General features: G+C 46.8%; 1 protein-coding gene across 2 annotated transcripts in view; it reads right to left on the bottom strand.

Annotated features, from left to right (window-relative positions):
* Nucleotides 1-8: 8 nt before the first annotated feature.
* ZFAND3 (zinc finger AN1-type containing 3) overlaps nucleotides 9-22,231 on the bottom strand; it is a 339,860-nt gene continuing 317,637 nt past the window's right edge. For both annotated transcript variants that reach the window (XM_007972738.3, XM_038005641.2), the window contains one exon: nucleotides 9-2,400. In XM_007972738.3, coding sequence (XP_007970929.1) covers nucleotides 2,246-2,400 — 155 coding nt within the window. In that variant the 3' untranslated portion in view covers nucleotides 9-2,245. The remainder of the gene's footprint in view (nucleotides 2,401-22,231) is intronic.

The raw sequence follows: 22,231 nt of genomic DNA, 5'->3' as shown, positions 1-22,231 counted from the left end.
AGCGAAACTTTCATACGATTGGTTTAATTTTTTTTTTCAGCAGGAGAAAAAAGAATAAAGTTACAAGATTCTTTTAATATTTTCACAATGTTAAAACTAAAACTGAGCTCTAGGCTATGTGTGTAAGTAAATCTAGAACACAAAAGGGTTAAATAAGATTTTCTCTTTTAAAGATACAAGAATTTAAGCTTTCCTTACATTTAACAAACTTCACAGAACAGATACTGCAGGAGAACAAGCCCCACCCCCCACCCCCCCAGCTCTAAGTCAGGAAGCGAACATGGGCTTCGCTCCCCTGGGCCGGCTCCCCAGGGCTCCTTCCCACGGCTGCCTCCACGCAGCAGGCAGTGGGCAGGGCCTGGGGAGGGCCGGGAAGGGAGCGCACAGCCTCTTCGGGACCAGAGCTTGGCGGAGGCCTAGGCAGGGCTGCCTCACTGAGGATGGCCCATATGGTGGCCAAGGGCTGTGGCTTGACAGCAGTGGTAAACGCTGGGCAGACCTGGCCCCTCTGCCCTGGGCTGCCCTAGAGCAAGACACCGGTCTGGGTCCTGAAGCAAGAATTAAGGCTGGGGATTTTGCAGCGGGTTCCACTCTGGTGGGTGGAGGGTGGGAAGAGCATGACTTCCTATTTCAGTACGTCGGATCAAAAAAATATTTGCAGTTGCAGGTGTTCAGCTGTTAATTTGCAGACAGAGTTGAACCATTTGTTGTTTTATAAAAGGAAAGTTGCTGGGTTAAACTATTCCAGTAGCCTATGTGTGGGCAGATCCACACTGCCTCTGCAGGGGCCTCCTGCCCTCACCCACCTGGATCAGATGCAGACCTAGAACCACTGGGACCGCTCACCCTGCCTGGGCTTTCAAGAGAATCCTGATCCTGTCCACCCAGCCCCAGCCCCAGCCCCAGCCCCAGCCCCACCTGACTGATAGTGATTTCCTAACATAGGGCAATGAGGCCCACCCCCACCCTTCCCCACCTGGCCTGAGCAGCTGCAGCTGCTGAACTCCTCTGTGAACATGAGGGGGCACAGGTGAAGAAATGCACCCTCAGGCCCTCACCCACCAGAGCAAATACCACTCTCGGAGCTGGGCCACAGCCACAAACCGCTGTTCTAAACAAATCCAAACCCACTGTCCCTGGGACGTATGCTGCCTTCCCTTACTAAACTTGCTATGTGGTAGATGTGGACTGGGTGTCCTTGGACTATGGGGCTGCATAGAAACGAGAATGGAGGCCACGGCATCATCCTCTTGGCCCCTGGAGGCACGGGCGGCTCCAGCTGGAAGGGGCAGAGCCCGTGGGCGGCAGCTTCCCTAGCTGCTCCCAGCACTTCTACTGATTCTTGTTGGCTATGAAATGTCTTTTTAAAAAACTCCCAATATAGAAATCTGGCTGCAGAGGCCAGTGTGCAGACCCGGCCACTGCGCTGTGCTGCCATTCGCCACATCTGGTCCGTGCCAGATCCCTGCACTGGCGAATGGCAGACCAGAGCTGGCGGGGACAGGGCACTCTGGCTGCTTCTCGTGACCTTGGATCCTGTGTAGAAAAGGCGGGTCTCGTTCATGGACTAGTCTTGAGTGGAGCTAATTTTCAACGTGAGGTTACTGTTTCTCTTCTTGTGTGATGAGTTTTTTCATAGCAAGTCAGGTAAAAAAATTTCCATAAGAATCTGTCCCCCACCCCCCATTTCCAGCTCTGTGGGAGAGTGAGGCCACCACCCAGCCCAGCCATGTGGCCAATCTCAGCAGCCTCCTGTGGCCAAGGCACACGTGGCCATCAGGTATCCTGGCTACTGGGACTAAGGATAAGTGAAGAGGTGAAAGGCCGAACATTAAGAGTTTCTGGCAAAGCCATGTGCGTCGTGGGAACTTTAACACCAGCTTCTACTCCTCTATTAACTCAGAGTCTCCGTCTGGAACACTTTCCACTTAAGGCTTTTTATAAGTTTGACTCCAGCAGTGACAGGTATGTGTTGTTTTAAATCCACTAGCCATGCTCAAAAAAAAATATTCTTCATGTTTTAATTTTATACAATGGCTAGCAGGCACCTTAGTAACCAGCCAGAAATCAATTTCAACCACCATCAACCCCTAAACTACAGTACCAGGATGGCTGGCTAAAGAAAGGAAACGGACTGGCTGCAGTCTGACGCGTGCCCAGTACAAGGTGTCTGGCTGACTTTGTCCTAAATAAGGCTAACATTAGTGAACTAAGAACAGCGTCATGTGGTGGCCATGCCTGGCCTTCAGGAGCACCCCTCCCCGATGCGCTGGCAGGAGCGCCCCACTTTCCGGTCCAGCTTCACCATTTTCATGATGGCTTCCTCCCGGCCGCGGCCCATATGGTCGAATGTGCAGTCGTGCTGCTCGGGAAGGCGATGTAACATACAGAACACATAACCTGCAGCAGTGGGAGAAGCAGAGGAAACAGAGTATTAGGGTGGCCTCCAAGTGCCCAGAGCCTCACTATTGCCTTTGTCCAGAGGATGGAAGGGCATCCCAGTGGGTGGACAACAGTCACTGCAGGGGTTCCTGATGCAGCAGAGAGCTCACTCCAACACCCACACCCTGTAGCAAGAGGGTCAGCACTTCGCATTCCACAGCTGCTCAAGCCCGTCTGATGCCCTCCGAACTCACAAGCTGTGGCTGCTCAGAGGCTGCCCCTGCCTGGACCCTTGAAGGGCAGAACCCTAAGGTGATGGCTGCAGTGAGACACAGCCCTCTCCTTGGAAATGAGTGGGCTCTGCACCCCCGCCAGCACCACGCAGGCGGAAGAGCACAGGCTGTCAGCTCAGCACTTTGCTTGGCTCAGGAAAACTGTGATTTCTACCACAGGATGCCCACCATTTCTAGGAGGCAGGAGAAATGATTATGTCTTAAATGACATTCCACCTCCTGTACAGCCGGGGCTAGAGAGGATGGTGGGAGTGATCAAACCACAATCCACAAATGAGTGGGGGCTCTCAAAGGAAAGTGGATTATTTCTAGTGCTAGAAAAGGTATTAGATAGAAACAGAGGAAAGGACAGCAATGCTGGGCTCGAATCGCCATCTCCAAGGAACCTGACACTTCTTTTTTTTTTTTTTTTGAGATGGAATCTCGCTCTGTCACCCAGGCTGGAGTGCAGTGGCGCGATCTCGGCTCACTGCAAGTTCCGTCACCCAGGTTCACGCCATTCTCCTGCCTCAGTCTCCTGAGTAGCTGGGACTATAGGCGCCCGCCACCATGCCCGGCTAATTTTTTGTATTTTTAGTAGAGACCGGGTTTCACCGTGTTAGCCAGGATGGTCTTGATCTCCTGACCTCGTGATCTGCCTGCCTCGGCCTCCCAAAGTGCTGGGATTACAGGCGTGAGCCACCGTGCCTGGCCAGAACCTGATACTTCTAACTTCACCAGGTAGGTGGGCAAGGTTGAGATCCCCACACTCAGGGCCTCCCAACTGTCCTTCCCTCCCAGAAGTGCAGGATGCTGCAAGGCTCTTTTTGAAGCAGAGAAATCCGAAGGAGACATTGGTCTGGTAAATAAGAGAAAAAGACCAGTGAGAAAAGGTCAAGAGGCCTACCAAGCAGGGAGCTGGTACAGGTAACGTCACTCTGGGCCGGGAACAAGGAGGCGAGGGCTGCAGGAAGCCAGGAGCCAGGCTCAGAGAACACAGGGTGCACAGCAGCACCAGGGTGTCACTCACTCCCTCCCGCTTCCCAGGCAATTTCTAGAGCGGCTGATATGCATGTGGAGCACAGACCTCTGAGGTCCCCAGGGTCTGCTGGCTGTCTCTTTCAGGAACACTGGGGAGAACAAGATCAGGGCTAGGAAGACACCTGCCAGTGCTGGCTGGCTCCTCACCACCTTCTTATCCCATCGGCATTAACTCACCACACCTCTAGGCCCCGTGAGCCTAGATCAGGTTCACAGGAGCAAGCTTCTGGGTGAGTCCAGATCCATTCCTAAACCTGCTCCCGCTGTCTGCAGCACGCATCCCACAGCAGCCTGCCCAGGCAAACACTCTCCTCACTTGTTTTCCAAGCCAACGGCATCTCTTTTCAGACTTCTTTCTTTTAAGCCCTCATCCAGGCCATAAAGAACAGCCCTTGCAAACTGACTCATCCTTCCTCACATCAACTTCTTTTCAGAGATGGAGAGGCTGTGCTTTTAGAAGAGCAGCAAGCGCCCAAGCAAGGAAGAAGTGGCCAGGATGAACAACAGTTTCAACAGCCTTAAGATTTAAGATTAATATTCAATAGCCTTAACTTCTAAGATTAACTTCACCTATATTCCTCAGCCTGAAGGAAGGAGAGTGTGTGGTGTCCTCAATGGCTGGGGACCAACCAGCCTCAAGGATGTAGCCGGTGCTCACACCCTACTAGGAAGCCTGGAGCCCAGGCTGTGTGCAGAGGACATGTACACAGCCTGGGGGGCTGGGAGTGACCCAGCTGAGCTTGGGCCATCCATTGTGTGAGAAAACACATTATTAACTGCTTCCCAGGGAGAGCAGGGCAATATGTTTGACTCTAAATTGGGATTGGGTTTAAGGAAAAGAACAGAGATGAAATTTTTGTCTCCTGAGAAGCCAAGCTCCCACTTGGTCCAAAAGCAAAGTTAAGATTAATGAGCTCATGTGTTATATTTACTGATAAGTTCATTACTCGAAGATATTGGATACCAGTTGTCTTTCTCCTAAAGGATTTTGCAGCAGAGGCGTGGATGGCCTCAATATGCATCCTCCATCTAACAAGCAAAATCATCTTTTCGTAGCAAAGCCTACCTGGTGAGGGAGAACCTGCTGCCAGTCAGGGCTTAGGGTAGGGGCACCAGCAGGATGGCATCAGGATGTGTCTGTAGACATTTCTGTCACCAAGTCCTGACATATTTCTGTTCTTTCAGCATCTATAATAAGGGGTGGGTGGACCCCTGCTGCCCGTTCCCTTCCCTTTCTTCAAGATACTGGGATGATTCAGAGGGTCCCAGGGGCTCTCCTCTCCTTCTGATGAATGGTGCTGGCTGAATAAAAGCAGCAGGAAATGGATTACCACTGGAATTAACTTGGCTCCTGGCTCAGCTTAACCCCTCATTAGTCAAAGACGGACTGGGGTGGAAGGCAAAGGCTGCATCTGGCCCCCCTTCTCCATGTTTGCTTAGCTTGCCTTCCGCCAGCTAGTGAGCAGCCAACTTGGTGGATGTGAGAGCCCCAGGCCTCTGGAAGAAGGAACAGGGAGTGACACCCATAGTAGCTACCCTGATATTCCCTCTACCGCCCAGAGAGTAGCTACCTGATATTCCCTTTACCCTCTATCACAGTAGCTACCCTGATATTCCCCCTACCAGCCCAAAACACCTTATTTCTCTGCCCAGGTTCTGTGTACCTGTTAGACACATCTTGACACTTGGCTTAGATTTCTTTTTCTTTTTTTTTTGAGACAGGGTCTTGCTCTGTCACCAGGCTGGAGTGCTGTGGTGCGATCCTAGCTCACTGCAGCCTCAACCTTCTGGGCTCAAGAGGTCCTCCTGCCTCAGCCTCCCCAGTAGCTGTGACTACAAGCACACATCACCACACTTAGCTATTTTCTTATATTTTATTTTTGTAGAGACAAGGTCTCACTGTGTTGCCTAGGCTGGTCTCACACTCCTGGCTTCAAGCATTCCTCCCGGCTCGACCTCCAAGTGCTGGGATTGCTGGGATGAGAAGGCACCCTCTAATCCCAGCACTTTGAGAGGCCAAGGCAGGAGGAATGTTTTCAAAAATCCGCACCCAGCCAGCTTGTATTTTTGAAAGGTAAAAACTATTAAACAGCAGATAGATTTTGGGAGCAGCGCTGGTAGCAATGAGAACATACGGCATTGTAATTCACTGGAGAAAAGTTTGGGGGAAACTCTGGAGGGCTAACTTCCCAAGTAGCTGCACTGAAGTTATTAGGTGGCATAAATTAAGCTCAATTCCTTCTCCTGTCAGATCATTCACTAAGAGGAAGTTATGTCTGGAACTTGTCCCAAATGCTGAGCAGATATCATCTACTGACAGCAGCCAATGGTGAAATGCATTTTGGTGTCAGAAGGGGGTTGTCCTGGATACAGGGGATGGCGGGCAGAGGTGCGTGGGAATGACTGGTGGATGGGATGAATCTTTATCCTCTTTTCTTGGTACTCACAGATCTGTTTCCAGAAACCACTGCAAGCATCATGAACTTTGGGTTGCTCTCTGACTGAATTCTGGGATCCAAGCTGGGTATGGAGAGAGATGAGTCCAGGCTGCTATAGAAGATTGTTTTCCATTATTTCAATGATGAGCAGTTTTAGAGCACAGAGGATTTATAGTCGTGTTAGCTAGGCCAGCCTTAACACTTCCTCTACATCATTTGTTAGAAACCAATAAAGGCCTTTCCAGAGAGGGCCAAGGACAGTGGCCTCCAGAAGGGATGAAGACACTAAGGACACAGAACGGACCTGCTGAACTATGACAGCAGCTCTGGTATTATTACCCAGGGTATCATGTATTTCTTTTTTCCCCAGATTTTAAAAAGTTATATATTAAAATCAAAATCAGATAAAGTCACATATTCACAGCTGGTTGATCTCTGACAAAATGAGAACTTACACTGGGGAGAGGAAATCCCCTTCAATAAACGGTGCTCAGAGAATTGGCCTGCCACATGCAGAAGAGTGAGACTGGACCCCTATCTCTCACCACACACAAAAATCAACTCAAAATGGACTCAAGACTTCAACTCAAGACCTGAAACTATAAGAATACTACAAGAAAACCTAGGGAAAACTCTTATGGACATTGATCTAGGCAAATAATTTATGACTAAGACCTCAAAAGCACAGGTAACAAACACAAAAACAGACAAATGAGACTTAACTAACTAAAAGCTTCTGCACAGCAAAAGAAATGATCAACCGGGCAAAGAGAAAACCTGCCAAATGGGAAAAAATATCTGCAAACTATTCATCTGACAGAGGACTAATATCCAGAGTACATAAGGTACTTAACAGGAAAAAAAAATCCTATTAAAAATTAGGCAAAGGACATGAATAGACAATTATCAAAAGAAGATACACAGTAAACAGGTGTATGAAAAAAATACTCAACATCACTAATCATCAGAGAAATACAAATCAAAACCACAATGAGATATATCATCTTACCCTAGTTACTATGGCTATTGTTACAAAGACAAAAAAAATAACAGATCCTAGTGAGGATGCAGAGAAGAGAGAACTCCCACTGTTGGTGGGAATGTAAACTAGGAAAGCCACTATAGAAACCAGTATGCAAATTTCTCAAAAAACTAAGAATTATCATTTGATCCAGCAATCCCACCACAGGATATCTACCCAAAGAAAAAAAAATCAATACATCAAAGGGATGCCTGCATTCGCATGTTTATTGTGGCACTATTCACAAAAGCAGAGATATGAAATCAACCTCAGTGTCCATCAAGGGATGAATGGATAAAAAAAATGTGGTATATATACACAAAGGAGTGCTCTTCAGTCAAAAAGAATGAAATCATGTCAGTTGCAGCAACTTGGATGGAACTGGAAGTCATTATCTTAAGTGAAATACACCAGGCACACAAAGGCAAATATCCCATGTTCTCACCTATATTCAGGAGCTAACTAATTTAAACACATGGAGGTAGAGAGTGAAAAGACACAGACTGGGAGGGTGAGTGTGGGGAGGGAGGTGGATGAAGAGAAGTGGACTAAAGGGTATAAACATATAGTAAGATAGAAGGAATAAATTCAATATTAGATAGTGGAGTAGGATGACTATACTTAGCAAAAATGTACTGTGCTCGTGTGACAGACACCCTAACCCTGACCTGATCACATGCATTATATACATGTAACAGAATTTCTCATGTACCCCATAAATTTGTACAAATAAAAAAAATCAAATTCACTGACTCATTTACATACATACATTCCCATATCTATATTTTCCTTATAGCCCTATTGTTCAGTAGCATGTACTTTTAAAAACATTTCAACAGATTTTTGCTTACTGTAGCTATATATCATTTGGTGCTTTGAAGGGATAAAGGACGATAAGGGATGGGGAATATGGTTAAAAGGATGCTCAGCCCCCAAAAAGAGAGGGGGAGTCATGGCAAAGTGACTTAAAATGTAATCTGCCTGCTAAATGTGGTTTAACCATATCCCTTTCCCCTGCCAAATCACATGACTGGCTACCCTGCTCCTCTGAGCGCAGGATTACTGGATTTTCATGAAAATACTGGTCCAGGAGGAAGCTGCAGAGCTTCCTTAAGGATACCTGAGTTGTGTTCAATAAATCTGCACAAAACACTCAAGAACTTGTATGGGCGTCCCTTTGCTTTCTGGCACTGAAGAGCAATACGGGATGAGCCCTTGACTTCAAAGGGAGGGTGAAACAGCAGCTCTGCAGGCACTGTGCTCCATGACTCCACTTTCCATGGCCCTCTGGACTGGGGCCTCTCTGCCTGCCACCATCCTGGCTTCTTACAGGCCGCCCTTAGCATGGGAAGAAGGAGAGCAGGACTAGTGAGGAGGCCCAACCATAGCAGGTAGTACCAGTCACCCCCTGTGATCTGAGGGGAAGGTCTCCCCAGGGTCTCCACCAGCTACACCCACCATCGGAGAAGACCTCCCTTTAAGTGAGCAGACAGCATCGAGAGGGGGCACATGGAACAGGAACGGAAGAAGGGGATGCCTGTCCAGATAGTCACAGTGGCTGAACCACCTAAGGCTGTGATCCCGGGGCCCTGCCAAGCCTGTGGCTGTGGACAGCAAGTGACGAGGGTAGAGCAATCACTTCCCTGACTGTCACTACCAAAGACACAAGATTATAACAAAAGGCAAAAACACAATTCAAGACCTATCTAAAGCTCTGTCCTGAAAGAATCCCATGTGAATGAGAAATGCAGGAGGCAGTTTTCAGCTCACTCACCAGAAACAGAGAGGCAGGGGGGTAGGGACACCTCTCTCGGGAGAACAGGTATTTCAGTGGAGGCCACTCATAAAATATTAAACCAGCACATCTGGACTCAGCCCTCCTGATGCAGAAATGGGGCCTATGGGCCTAAAGACCCATGTGCCACAGAAACCTGAAGATGCCCAATACCTAACGGGCCTTAGAAACACATTCCCAGCAGAAAACTGAACTGAGGAGCATTTTTCCAAGACCCATAAAAATCTGACATGCAGAGCTCTAAAACTGCTCATTTGGCGGGAACCAAACTTCTAACATGACCCTACAGCTTTTAAAGCTAACATGTGAAGTGGATACAATTCATTCAGATCTCTCATCCACAGCTACACCTCACCTCTGTCTACACAGGGAGTAGACGTGGGTGTTTTGAGACTAAACCTACGTGACTGAGAACAATCTGCACAAATGCCATCATTAGGCAAAGGTGCCACAACATCCAACACCTTGTTCTAAGTGCTGTGAAAACTGTAACAACATCTCACTCACTTATATACAAAAATCAACATCAATCACTGCCCAAAAGGAACACTCCAAGGTGTAACTCAACCTAGAAGGTCGGGCTGGGTCTGTGTTCTGTGTTCTTTACCTCTCGCAATGCTGGCAGGCTAGGCACGGAGGGCAGCTGAACCAAGTCAAGTAGCGTCGGCTGGTTCCCTTCCCCCAGTGGCCACAGGGAATGGCTGCTGTAAGGGGCCTGGGGAGGCGGGTGGAGCAGGAGATGGAGGGCAGAGGGAAGGAGCCCACCTTACATCCTGCCTGAGGTGAGGCCCTGGACCCTACAGACCAGCATTTCCCTCCAATTCCTAAGAATTGGGTAGGTGTTAGAACTGTCCATTTACACAGAATTTCCTGAGGGAGACAAAGAAGGTGATGCTGAAAGTCACAAAAGTTGAGCCCTTGACATTTTGATTCAATCGGTGCCAGACAGAAATGTTGCTTACTGGCTTTATCTTGAAGTAAAAATAATTATTTCAAGTTGGCAAAACTGGGCAGCACTGGATACTTTTGGACTATAATTAATTAAACATTTGCTTTCTTGCCGACCCCTTCACTTGGAAGCTCCCTCAAGTGGCTATTTTATTAAAGCCATAGACCAGGGAGGGCTGCAGCTCCAGCTGCTCAGGTGTTTTTACCTCATTTGCAAATGTTTTACACTTCCTTGCTCATTTAAATTTCAAATTGTCAAAAGTTGAAGGAGGACCTAAAAATACTAATGAGCCTTGGGGATGAGGTACTGTAACACGCTCTGCTGGTGTGCAGCCTGAGGTGGCAGCATGCTGCTGTCTGCACAGAGGCACCTGCTCCCCACCCCCCAGCCTGTGCTGGGGGCAGCACAGTGACGGGGCCCCGGCAGGTACATCTGGTTCTGTGGTAAATCAGAGACTATTCCTGTGGATGCACATGAGCTCCAGCAGATAGAAGCTACCAAGATCTCTCAAAGCATCCTGAGTTGACCCTCCAAATCTCAACTCATTAATAGGTACCACTTGGCATCTAAAGTGTCTATTTCAAAAATAAATGACAAATATCCCTGACTCATCTTCCTTAAATGATCAAGCAACCGTATTTTTAAAAAAATCGTATTTTTCCAGCAAAGTAACAACTGTTTAAAGCTCAGGACAGCTCACTGGCCTCACAGCTCATATGTAAGTACACGTGTTGGGTCAGGACAGCTCACTGGCCTCACAGCTCATATGTAAGTACACGTTGGGAACAGCAGGTGGTTACAGGGAAGCTTGTTGTAAAGCATTGGCCATTTATACTCCCACCAGCAGCAATCTGTGGATTATACCACATCCGCTGACCCAATGCCCAAGGCAGAATTTGTAGCACAGAAATGTATTATATTAAAGGATCTAAATGCATTTTATTTCATCAGGCCAGGGTACAGGCAAAGCAGTTGCAGGTGTTTTGGGAATGGAATGTATCTGCTTTACATTCTCCTCCATCCCTGGCTTTGCATGGTAAGGGGAAAATCATTAGACTCCAACACACAGAACTGGATCCCAGCCTGCTGAGTTGGCTGACATAGTGCTCTGCTGGGCTGAGAAGAGAACCAGTGGATGGACAGAAGTCAGCTGCCCAGGGTGCTGGAACCAAACCCACAGTGAATCAACAAGCTGGGCATTGGTCTGTCTGCTTTTCAAAGAGAAGGAAAACTTGCAATTTAGAAAAGCCCACGCTCCTCCTCAACAATTTCATAAGAAACACTAAATCATATCGAGACAGCTCTAAAACAGAAGCAATCATCTGCTTTCCTCCAAATAAATTAAAATATCAGTTACATGCCAGCTAAATGTTAGAACCAAAAGCAGTATGATAGAGGCAAAGATACAAAAGCCTTGTGCAAAGAACTCATAAGGCAGCTGTGCGCCGTCAGTAGTGATCGAGAGCCCTCCCTTGGCATGTGCCGTCACATCACTCTCAGAAAGCCGTCAGCAGTGCAGGCAAGAAAACTGTGCCACCGTGCAGCTTAACGAAGCTCCCCATGCAGTTTGTACACACGCCATTTTAAAAGTATAAAAAAATTCACCACTGTTCATGTCCTTTATTATTGTTTCTCCAGACAGCCCCATTCTTGCAAAAGCTCTAATTACCTCTTTCCTCTCTGTGGAGAATATCGGTTTCGTCCCAGTAATGTCTTCTTCTATCACCCAGCTCAGGCAGCTCTCACTTTACCTGACAGCCAGAGAACAAGCCTCCCATCGCTCATTCTTGCCTCCATGTAGGAAAAGCTATTTTTGCAACCCAGGGGGTAGGGGGTTAGGAGGCCCATACCATGAAAGATATTGTGACTTATGAGAACTCTCCTCCAAGCAAGCCCTTCGATGCCCAGCATACGAGGAGACAGGGGCTGGCTGCAGGCTCATATGCTAGGCTGTTTTATCTGGAGATGAACATATATTTAAAAACTAAGAGAAAATGGCTCAAGGCAGTTTTTGTCACAAGAATAATGAAATGACTTGCTCTTTCAAACATCATTTCATTTCAGTAGCTGAAAGCAGGTGGCATTAACCACTGGGTACCTGGGGTAGTCTTTGGGGTCCAAAACCCCATAAGGAGGCACCTGCACTCCTGGCAGCCCCCTCCACCTCCTCCAGCCCCAACGCGGCTCTCAGGGGAAGAGTGCTGTGCTGGTAAGAAACTTCTGTTTTGGGAATGATCTTATTCTCCTTTCAGTAGGCTCCTGATTTGTTTGGCCTTCTCAGCAATTCCCAATCTTTTAAAACATTATCTTCTCAGACAGAGCAGTCTCCTAAAAAACCAGCTCCAAAGTTAAAGTAGAGATGACAAAAAGAGGCTGCACACATTCCATCCAGGAGCTGCTGAGGACACAGCCTGGGCCGTGGGGGTAACTCAGTTGCCAAGCTCCTGACACATGACTCGCCACAGAGCTGTGGCCAGTTCAGCCTCCCTGAAGGCACCTTTGCGGGCAAGAGTCAGTTCATCCAAGGCACAGAATGTCTGAGTGGCAATGTGGTCAGGGGCATCAGACTATAAATGCCATACATCTCTCTCCAGAGAAACACCTGGAAAAGAAAGGAACATTTTCCCCATCTTTCCCAATTGACCTTTCAATCAACACGCTGGGACCACAGGGTGTACGCAGATAAGAAACTGGAATCAGGAGAGACCTGTAGCTTAGTCCCAACCCTGCTTCCACAGCAAGTCCCTTAACAGCTGAACTATACATTCTCTTTCAGGATAATACAGCACGGAGTGTGTGCTTTGGACCCCAAGTACTGAATTCAGGTTCCCGCTGCTCTGCTTTGACAGTTATGTCAGGTAAAGTGAGGGCTGCTTTGACATTACTGGCTCAGGGCAAGCCATTTAACCTTGAAGAACCTCAGCTGTGTCTGCTATAAGATGGGGTTGTTATGGGCATAAAAGAACACCGTGCCTGTGAAGCACCCGGCATGTGCTCAAGGAAGACTGGTTGGTCCTGGGATGATTCTTCAGAGTGTGGTCATCCCTTTTGCCATCTTGCCCTACATGGTGCAGCTGACATGTTTAGCATTACGACTCAGACCCCCTTCCCCCATCATGTCTGTTCCTTCCTCCTCCATTCACACAGCCTTTTTTCTGCCCCATTTGCTTTTACCTCCCCATCTGGGTTCTGGTTCCATTCTCCTTTGAGAAGTCACTGCTGACAAAAGAGAATGAACGTGGAAATCTTCCTCTGAACATATGATGTATAAGTTTCCTCTCTCCCCCTCCACAAGCCTGTTTTTACAGACTATAATGCATGCTAAGTGACAAGCTCAGTAAAAATTTCTGAAGATATGCAAATTTCAGAGAAATCTCAATTAAATATACGAAGACTACACACTGCAGGCTGGAAAGCACTCAGTGGTTAGGGACACCATGAAAGGGACACAGAAACTTTCCAAGGACATCAGAGAGGAGCTTCTCTGCCCTGGCAGAGGCATCTCCACAGGTACAGCTGAGTATTCTGCAAGACTGTCACAAACAGAGGCAGAGCATGTGTTGCCCAGTTTGGTCGTGTACTGACTATTTGTTGAAAAGCCTCATGTCTACTTCCCTGAGTCTGTCAGGCCGGGGGCTGTGGTGAAAGGAAGAGCAGGAGAAAGGAATGGGCTGTAGACATTCTGCAAACAATCTACGTTTTCACCCAAACTGTGCCAGCGTTACATGCACTTGTTTTATGTGCTTGTGTTAAGAATGAAGTTTCTCTAAGGGCTTCTTGTTTTCACCATGATAACTCAAAAAGGTCATTCAGAGGAGTTAAAAGTACAAGCATGCTTTTGCCGTTTCCACAAAATCTGAACTGCAAAGTCACAAGTCCTACAATGTCTGCTGTCCACTGTTATAAGACTGTGCGGTGGGGGTGGGGGTGGGGACGGGCAGAGAAGCTGGCTTCTTGATTCTCCATAAAGTTAGTTTATTTACAAACAACTCCCATGAAGGGGAAGAGGCTTATTCAGTGTCAAAAAAATATTTTCTGCAGACATGAGTTCAAATCTGAAGTCAGGCTGGGCGCAGTGGCTCACGCCTGTAATCCCAGCTCTCAGGGAGGCAGAGGCGGGAGGATAGCTTGAGCCCAGGAGTTCGAGACCTGCCTGGGTAATATAGCGAGACCCCGTTCTCCACAAAAAGGAAAAAAAAAAAAAAAAAGACAAATCTGAAGTCAGACTGCACACTACAGTGAAAGCCCTACTGAATGGATAGCCCACTAAAGGACTCTACAAATCTCCTGTGTGGAAGGTATTAATAACCCCATAGCCCAGCTCCATTTCACTGGGGGTGTAGGAGAGGGGACTCAGATATGATGACTTCACCTAACGGTTACAATTTGGGTATAAAAAACACCCCATTAACGGCTGGGCATGGTGGCTCATGTCTGTAATCCCAGCACTTTGTGGCACTGAGGCAGGAGGATCACTTGCAACCAGGAAGTCAAGGCTGCAGTGAGCCGTTATCGAGCCACTGCACTCTAGCCTGGGCAACAGACCAAGACCCTGTCTCAAAACAAAACAGAAAACAAAACAAAACACCTCATGAATGGAGCCTGAAAATCGCTAAATCTAATGACCCTTTTCAATTCTCACTTAGAACCTCTAGAAAGCTGACTACTCCCGTGGGCCCTGTGACACCTGCTTACCTTGTTTTTCTTCTCTTTCTCTGATAGCTCTTCGTCTGCTGTCCTTGAAATATTAGCATTATTCAGTGCTGGACCTTCTTTCTGTCTTAATCTTACACTCTTCTTCAAGGTTAAAATTCTAACTATGTATGCTAACAACTTTGAAATTTCTCTCTCTGCCCCAGACCTCTCTTTGGAGCTCCCTATCTGTGCATTCAATTATCTACTTGGCATCTCAGGTATTTCAGACTTGAGATGTCTAACATAGGACACTTGCTACTTCCTCACAAATCTGCTTCTCCTTCAGTGTCTCCCATTCTAATAGGGCCACCATGCAGCCAGTGGCTCATGACACAAACCTGGAGTCATCACTGATATCTTCCTTACTGTTCACATTCAATTACCGAGTCCTGTGGATATGATTTCCAAAAATCAAATCCATTTACTTCTTGCCCTCTCTACTGCCACCACCTAGTCAAAGCCACCAGTATCTTTTTCCAAGGCTACTGCAATAGCCTCCTTTAGGTGGTCGCCCCCACATCAAATCCACCTTCCTCAGGGCAGCCAACATGATGAGATGATGAGATCCAGCCCTGTCTGTGATTACCATGCTCCTTTACTTAATGGTTCCCTACTGATTACAATAAAAACTTCCTCACTGAAGCATGATCTCAACACTGGCTGCCGCTTCCCCTTGTGCCTTTTATTCCTTTGCATTCTGTGTCCCAGACACACCAACTTCCAAATGAAATTCTTGGTTATTCAGGCCTTAGCTTCAATGACTTCCTCAGGAAGATCTTCCTGAACCCTCAGACTAGGTTAGGGCCCAGTTGGATGCTTTCAAGGCATCTTGAACTTTCCCTTCAATCACTAGTCACAATTTTAATTTAGTGTCATTTGTGGAATTTGTTCATTTAACTTGTCTCCTTGGCTAGATTTCATAAAATCAAGTACCATGCTTCTGTAATTTATCACATATCCTCTATCCCTAAAATACTGCTTGGTTCACTCAAAATATTTTGGTCAGGTAAAGGAATGACAGGTTAGGTACAGAAAGACTGTGTTCTCTGAACCTTAGGGAGCAAGCAAAGGCCAATCGGGTATTCAAGGGGCCAAATCCAATATCCTCACCTCAACCTCTACAGCATTTGTCCACTTTTCCATTTCTTGAAAAGCTTCTATTTTGCGTCTTCTGTGATGTCACACTCCTTTCTTCCCACCTGACCAACTGCTGCTCCTTGGAATCCTTCATGGCTTCTCCTCTAAAATCACCCAGCATGACATCCTCCTCCTGCATTTTCTCCTGTACGTAATTTCTTCCAGGTCCAAGTAGGGTATCAATGCTAATGCCTCTTGAACTTAATTTCCATCCATGAATTCCTCTCAAATCCAAATCCCGATATCCAATGGCCTACTTGACAAACACTTCTGACTAGAATAATGTTTGCTAGGAATCTCAACTGTACCATGTTCGAAACAACTCATCTTTTTGACCTCTCCATTAGTTTATCTCCTCATCTTCTCTGCCTCAGTGAGTGGCAATATATCCACCCAGCTGCTGTTCGAGTCAGACTCTGGGTTCATTCTTGATTCTTCTCTTCTCTTTACTTCTCACACTGACTTTATTAGAGGTTTGGTTAGATCTAAACAACGTCCTGAATCGGCCCCCTGCATCTCTTCTCATGCGAATGTCCTGTGGCAGGAATAAGCTCCCCATGCTGATGGAAGAGAAAGGCAGCCAACTGGGCTGGAGTGCGGTGACGCCAACGGCTCCACCAGGCTGCTACAGCTCAGGCGTGTTGCCTGCTTCTGCCTTTGCTGCCCTCCAAGCCGTCCCCCTCCCAGCAGTTGGAAGGAATTTCTGGATTTTTTAAAAAAAATTATTGACCTGAGATATACTTGTTTTATAGTTGTTTATTCTTACTTTGTCTATTTAAAGGTAATACATGAATATAATAAAAATTCAAATTGCATAAAATGATATACAGCAGAAAGTAAGTCTCCCATCCCACTCTCTCAGTTACTCTCTCCAGCAACCACCACCACTGCCTGTTTTTATGTATTCTTGAGAGCCCATGCATCGATGCATACACAAGCATGTGTTTCTCTCCCAGAGAAATATATTTTTTCTTTTTCTTTTTCTTTCTTTCTTTCTTTTTTTTTTTAAATAGAGACAAGGTCTCACTGTGTTACCCAGGTTGGTCTCCACTGCCTGAGCTCAACTGATACTTCCACCTCGGCCTCCCAAGTGCTAAGATTACAGGCATGAGCCACTGTGCCTGGCTCTCCAGGGGAATATTTTTAAAATTTAAGTCAGATCACTCCTTTGCTTAAAACCCTTCAATGCCTTCTCACTATGTGTACAATAATCAGATTCTTTGCAAAGACATGCGAGCCCCCGACTGATTCCTGCTGCGTCTCCACTCTCCTCCCGCACTGTGCTCCGGCCAGGCTGGCCAGCTTTCTCTTCCTCAGATACACCAAGTTTGTTTCTCCCTCCAGGGCCTTTGTTCTGTCTAGGGTACTGCTCTCCCAGCTTTTATGTTCAGCTCAGCTTTCATGTCCTCCCAGGTGCTGGCCTCCCCCTTTCCTATTTGCGGCTCCCCCTTTCCCTTATCTCTCTGTCATTTTATTACATCATATCTCCAACTCCCATCAGAAATTACCTTGTTTATCTGTTCCCTTGCTTACTGCATCTCTCCCCCAAAGAATAAAAGCACCAAGAGGTCAGGGACTTTTGTCAGTTTCATTCCTTGCTCTTCCTCTACAACTCAATAAAGATGAACAGAATGAATAAATAATTTGAGTAAACATCTGACTCATTAAAAATAGAAAAATATTGCTTCTAGCAATAAGAAAGAAAAACAGAAAAATATTACTTCTAGCAATATTTAATGCTAGTAACTGTGCCCCTCCCCGTCACAAGAGGACACCGTTACCATGCAGTTCATCCAGTTACCTGGGTGAACACAAGTGCACGGGCACGACTGAAAAATTACTGCTGTCTGGCTTGTGGTCTATCCCGTTTTTTGCAGTAGCACGTTTACTTTCCTAATAGTGCCTTTCTATTGCCGTTATTCACAGGAGCCTGCACTTGCTGAGCTCACCCTTAGAGTAACCCAGAAACGTCCAAGATGGCACTGGATCCTCTCCTGGAACTGAAACTTTGCAGTTGCTCATAATTACAAATGAGTGGAGTACACACAATGCAGAACTGAATGTAACCACACAATTCCCACTGACATCCATTTCCTATTTCACCCTGGTATTTTGTCCAGTTACTCCAGATTCCATGGAAAATTAATCCTTAGTTCGAGGGAAGAGCAGTTTAACTGATGCAAGAGTATTAACATAAACCTAGCCCTTTAGTTTGTAAATCTGGGACCCCCACTTCCTGGGTGAATCTGGAACATACAGTGCAGAGCTCAGGGAAACAAATGTTACTGTGCGCTGACTCACAGCTGCCATGGTCCAAGAAAGAACAGCACTGAGTGTGTGGACAACAGTGGCTGGCTGTGCACAGCATGTGTCCTCGTGACCCTTAGAGTCCTCAGGGCACAGACAGGTGGCTGCCAGCCTGTCTCCTGGACCCATAGGACCCATCTTCACCTGTGGAAGCCACTGCCTGCCACCTCCCACCCTATGGCCTAGAGCGAAAGCAAGTATTTACTACTAATAAAGAAATCTAATATCGGCATGGAACACACTTATCCCTAGATCCCTTGCAGCCCCAAGGTACTTTTCTGGAGGAGCCATCAGAGCAAATGAAGCAGGCCTGCCTTGGATCATGCAAAGATCTGTCTTCTATGGAAGACAGTACTCCTCACAGGCCAGAGTCATCTGTCTTCCAGTCACCCACCCAGGCACTGTACATTTTAGCATGTGCACCAGTTGGTGTGGCCTGTGATCGTGAACAAGGAAGTATCCAAAGCAACATGGGACTTTCCCTGTAATCTTCTTTGGACTGTGTCACAGGCACTGTAATGGGGTACAGCAATACACTAGACAGTACAGGTGGCTCTACCTCTCATTTCCACAGGCAACAACAGAGAAAGGGAACACCCTTCAAATCTCAAGAGGAAATAAGCAGTGGCATCCTCAGGCACTGGCAGCTGTGGCCAAACACCACTCTCAGGTCAATGCCAGTGGACTTCCCACACCCACCATCACACCTCCATTTTTGCTCCTCCTCCATTTCCAGACATTTCTAGTCCTTCTCTACTGTGTCTCTTTTCTCTCCAACACATGGATTTCTTTTTACTTGTCGTGACCATTTTTGTTTCTCAAAAAAGTAAAAGGAAACAGAAATCCACAGCTATGACTGCCTTAATACCTGCTCCACAGAGGAGGGAGCCTTCTGGACTGCAGGCTCAAGGGCAGGCCAAGCTTGGCAATGCTGGTAAGTGTCCACACCAAGCAGCTCTTACGTGTGTACCTCTCATCTGTCTACACAGCTCACCAGAAATGTGTTCCTTTTTTCTTTCTTTTTTTAAAATTGAGATGGAGTCTTGCTCTGTTGCCCAGGCTGGAGTGCAGTGGCTCACTGCAACCTCCAACTCCCAGATTCCAGTGATTCTCCTGCCTCAGCCTCCTGAATACCTGGGATTACAGGCATGTGCCACCATGCCTGGCTAATTTTTGTATTTTTAGTAGAGACAAGGTTTCACCATGTTGGTCAGGCTGGTCTCGAACTCCTGACCTCAGGTGATCCGCTCGCCTCGGCCTCCCAAAGTGTTGGGATTACAGGCGTAAGCCACTGCACCCGGCCTCACGTGTTCATTTCTTAACTGAGCTCTGTCTAACCCTGAATTAGGGATGGGGATGCCTGCACAAAACACAGAGATGTAGAAAGGTGAGAAATTTTTTAGAGAAGCCAGTTGATCCAATTATTTTAGGCAGTTCTCCAATGAACTATAGGGCTAACACATCCACCTTTTTCAGTTTTTTTTGCCTCTGAACTTTGCTGTAGCATTTCATGGTCAGTCTCAACTATCCAGATCTTAAGTCTGCTAGCTCCTTTTCCAAATAGTTAAGAGTGCCACCTCTCAGCACTTATTCCCAACTTATCCAGAGCTTGTTCCTTTTGAGTCTCTGGGAATGTATCACCTGTCACGCCCCTCATGGGTCCTGTCCCAGGAACCTTAGCTCGCTAAGCAACATGACTTTGAGAGACGGAACAGTTCTAGTGCCCCCGACATCAGGCAGGTTGGTGAAAGCCAACAACCCATGAAAGCTCCATTCATAGGGATCTGGTTACTGGCAGATATACTGACCTCTAAGGCAGTCTTCTCCATGTCTGCCTTCCAAAAGATGGCAATGCTCTCCAAATGCAAATTCTCTTTTTGTAACACTGACTACAGTATCCACCAACACTAGAGTTTATGCTGGCACGCAATCTTATTCAGGCTCGTGGCTGGCAACAAGATGGCAAAACGTGAAGTGGTGAGGCTTTTCTTAGTCTGCGTCTCCAGGCCCCAGCAGCTGAGGAGTAAGGGCTGTCATGTGATCTTATCAGGACTTTGGTCTGCTTAGGTAAAAAGCACTTTCCAGAAGCAGAAACAAACTTCATTGATATTGATCTTCTTAGAGTAAAGGTGCTATAGAAATCTCATCTAATAAATAAAGGATGCAGGCTCCAGTGTTGGGCTGTCAGTCCAGCAAGGGAAAGAAGCTATCAAGCTCAAGGAGTCAAAAATATTTATTGGTCACCTGTGCACTGTTTACAGAGCTCTATTCTAGGGGCTGGGTGGAGGAGAAGGAAAAAAAAGAAGTCACTAGTTTCTGCCTTTTGAGATAGTTGGAGACACATGCAGAGGAAAAATAGCTGAAGGTCACCAAGAGCAAAGCAAGATATCAACTGCAAATAAAATCAATATAATTCAGCGATGTGTAATAAATCGGGAGCACCAAGGGGAAGTCAACTCCAATAAGGGATCTTGGAGGAGGTAACTTTTCAAGGAACATGAGGATATGAATTAGCACTCAGGAGAACAGAATGTGCATGTCAACAGAATTAAATGCCACTGTGTCTCGTATTACCCAGGTGCAGCGGGAGACCAAAAGGTGGCCATGCTGTGGACCCGGTTTTCCAGAAGCATCTGATCTAGATGTGGCATATGGGACACAACAAAACACAGTGCACTGGATGACTCATTACCCCATCTTAAGTGGTTCTCACAGTCAGGTGCATACATTTTTACCATTCAGTAAAAAGCATCTCTGAAATGGGGAAGTGGTTAAGGAATGGGCTAAATTCTATATAGGTGAAAATATGGACAGTTAATGCTGTTTTGTCCCATGGGCCAGCTTGGGGATATGAGAAAGGGGTGGGATTCTGGGAGCTCAAAAGAGCTGGGCTCAAATCCCAGGTGCTACCTTCATATTTCTAAGCTTCAAAGCTTCAGTTTTCAACTCTGTAAAAAGGAGGTACCGTTTGTCCAACAATGCTCTTAAGAGTCAAATGATATAACTCAAGTACAGGTACCCAGGATACAGTAGCTGTTCAATACAGCTATTCCTCTTCTTCCTTCACCCAGAAGATCACAACTGCAAGATGCAGGGATCTCACAGTGTATTCAAGTGTCTATTAAAGTATCACCGCACACCAGGCACTGCAGTAAGAGCCGAGAACCGCAGAAGAGTATCGCTAAGTGCTCATGGTCTGGAGAACGGACAGACATGTAAACAGACAATTTCAATATGCTCTGAGACATGTATCATAAACAGACGCCAACCATGGACTCCACAGAAGAGAAGACTGTTGAGTTGTCTCGGAGGAGATCACCAGATGAAAGGTTTTGTTAAAAAAGACAACAGGTTTTGTGAGGGCCTCAGCTGAGAAACACTGTGGAGACAAACACTGAGCCCAGTCCGGCAATCCTGTTTCTGACCCTGTCCTTGATGCTCTAATATCAGTTCTGTGGTCTCGAGAATGAATTTGTTACTGGCGGAGCTGGGCTGCTGGAAAGCTCACACCACAGTGCTCAAATCTGTGAACAGGTTTGAAGAAGAGGATTTGTGACAGATTGCTCTGGAGGGCAGAGTGAGGGGAATGAGTATGTGGTCTAGCGGGAGGCCAGTTTAAGCTGGGTAGAGGAAGCATCTAGTCAATCTAAGCTGCCCAGCAACAGGAGATGCCATACTCCCTCCATGCAGATGTACACAGTGGGGCTCCTGCCAGGAAACTGCTGATGATGGGGTTTATGCAGCACCAGTTTACGGGTCTGGACTGGCACCGGATGGATGGCTTCTAATATCCCTTAATTGCTTGGATTATATGTCAAGGAATGGCAGGTTTGTTATGCAGGAATCAGAGACTAGTGTGGTTACACACAGTAGGTCTGTGACCTCCGAAGAACCCATATATTTTGTTTTCTATGAGACAGGGTCTCACTCTGTTACCTTGGCTGGAGTGTAGGGACATGATCACAGCTCACTGCAGTCTCAAATTCCTAGGTTCAGGCAATTCCTCTGCCTCAGATTCTGAGTAGTTAGGACTATAGCACATGCCACTACACTAGGCTAATTTTATTTTTTTGTAGAGATGGATTTTTGCTATGTTGTCCAGGCTGGTCTTGAACTCCAGGCTTCAAGCAATCCTCCCACATTGGCTCCCAAAGTGTTGAGATTACAGGTGTGAGCTACCACACCCGGCCCACA

This window comes from Chlorocebus sabaeus, chromosome 17, assembly GCF_047675955.1.
Source record: "Chlorocebus sabaeus isolate Y175 chromosome 17, mChlSab1.0.hap1, whole genome shotgun sequence".
In the NCBI taxonomy this organism is placed as follows: Eukaryota; Metazoa; Chordata; class Mammalia; order Primates; family Cercopithecidae; genus Chlorocebus; species Chlorocebus sabaeus.
Note: the sequence above shows the minus strand (reverse complement) of the source record. Positions and strands in the feature narration are given on the sequence as shown.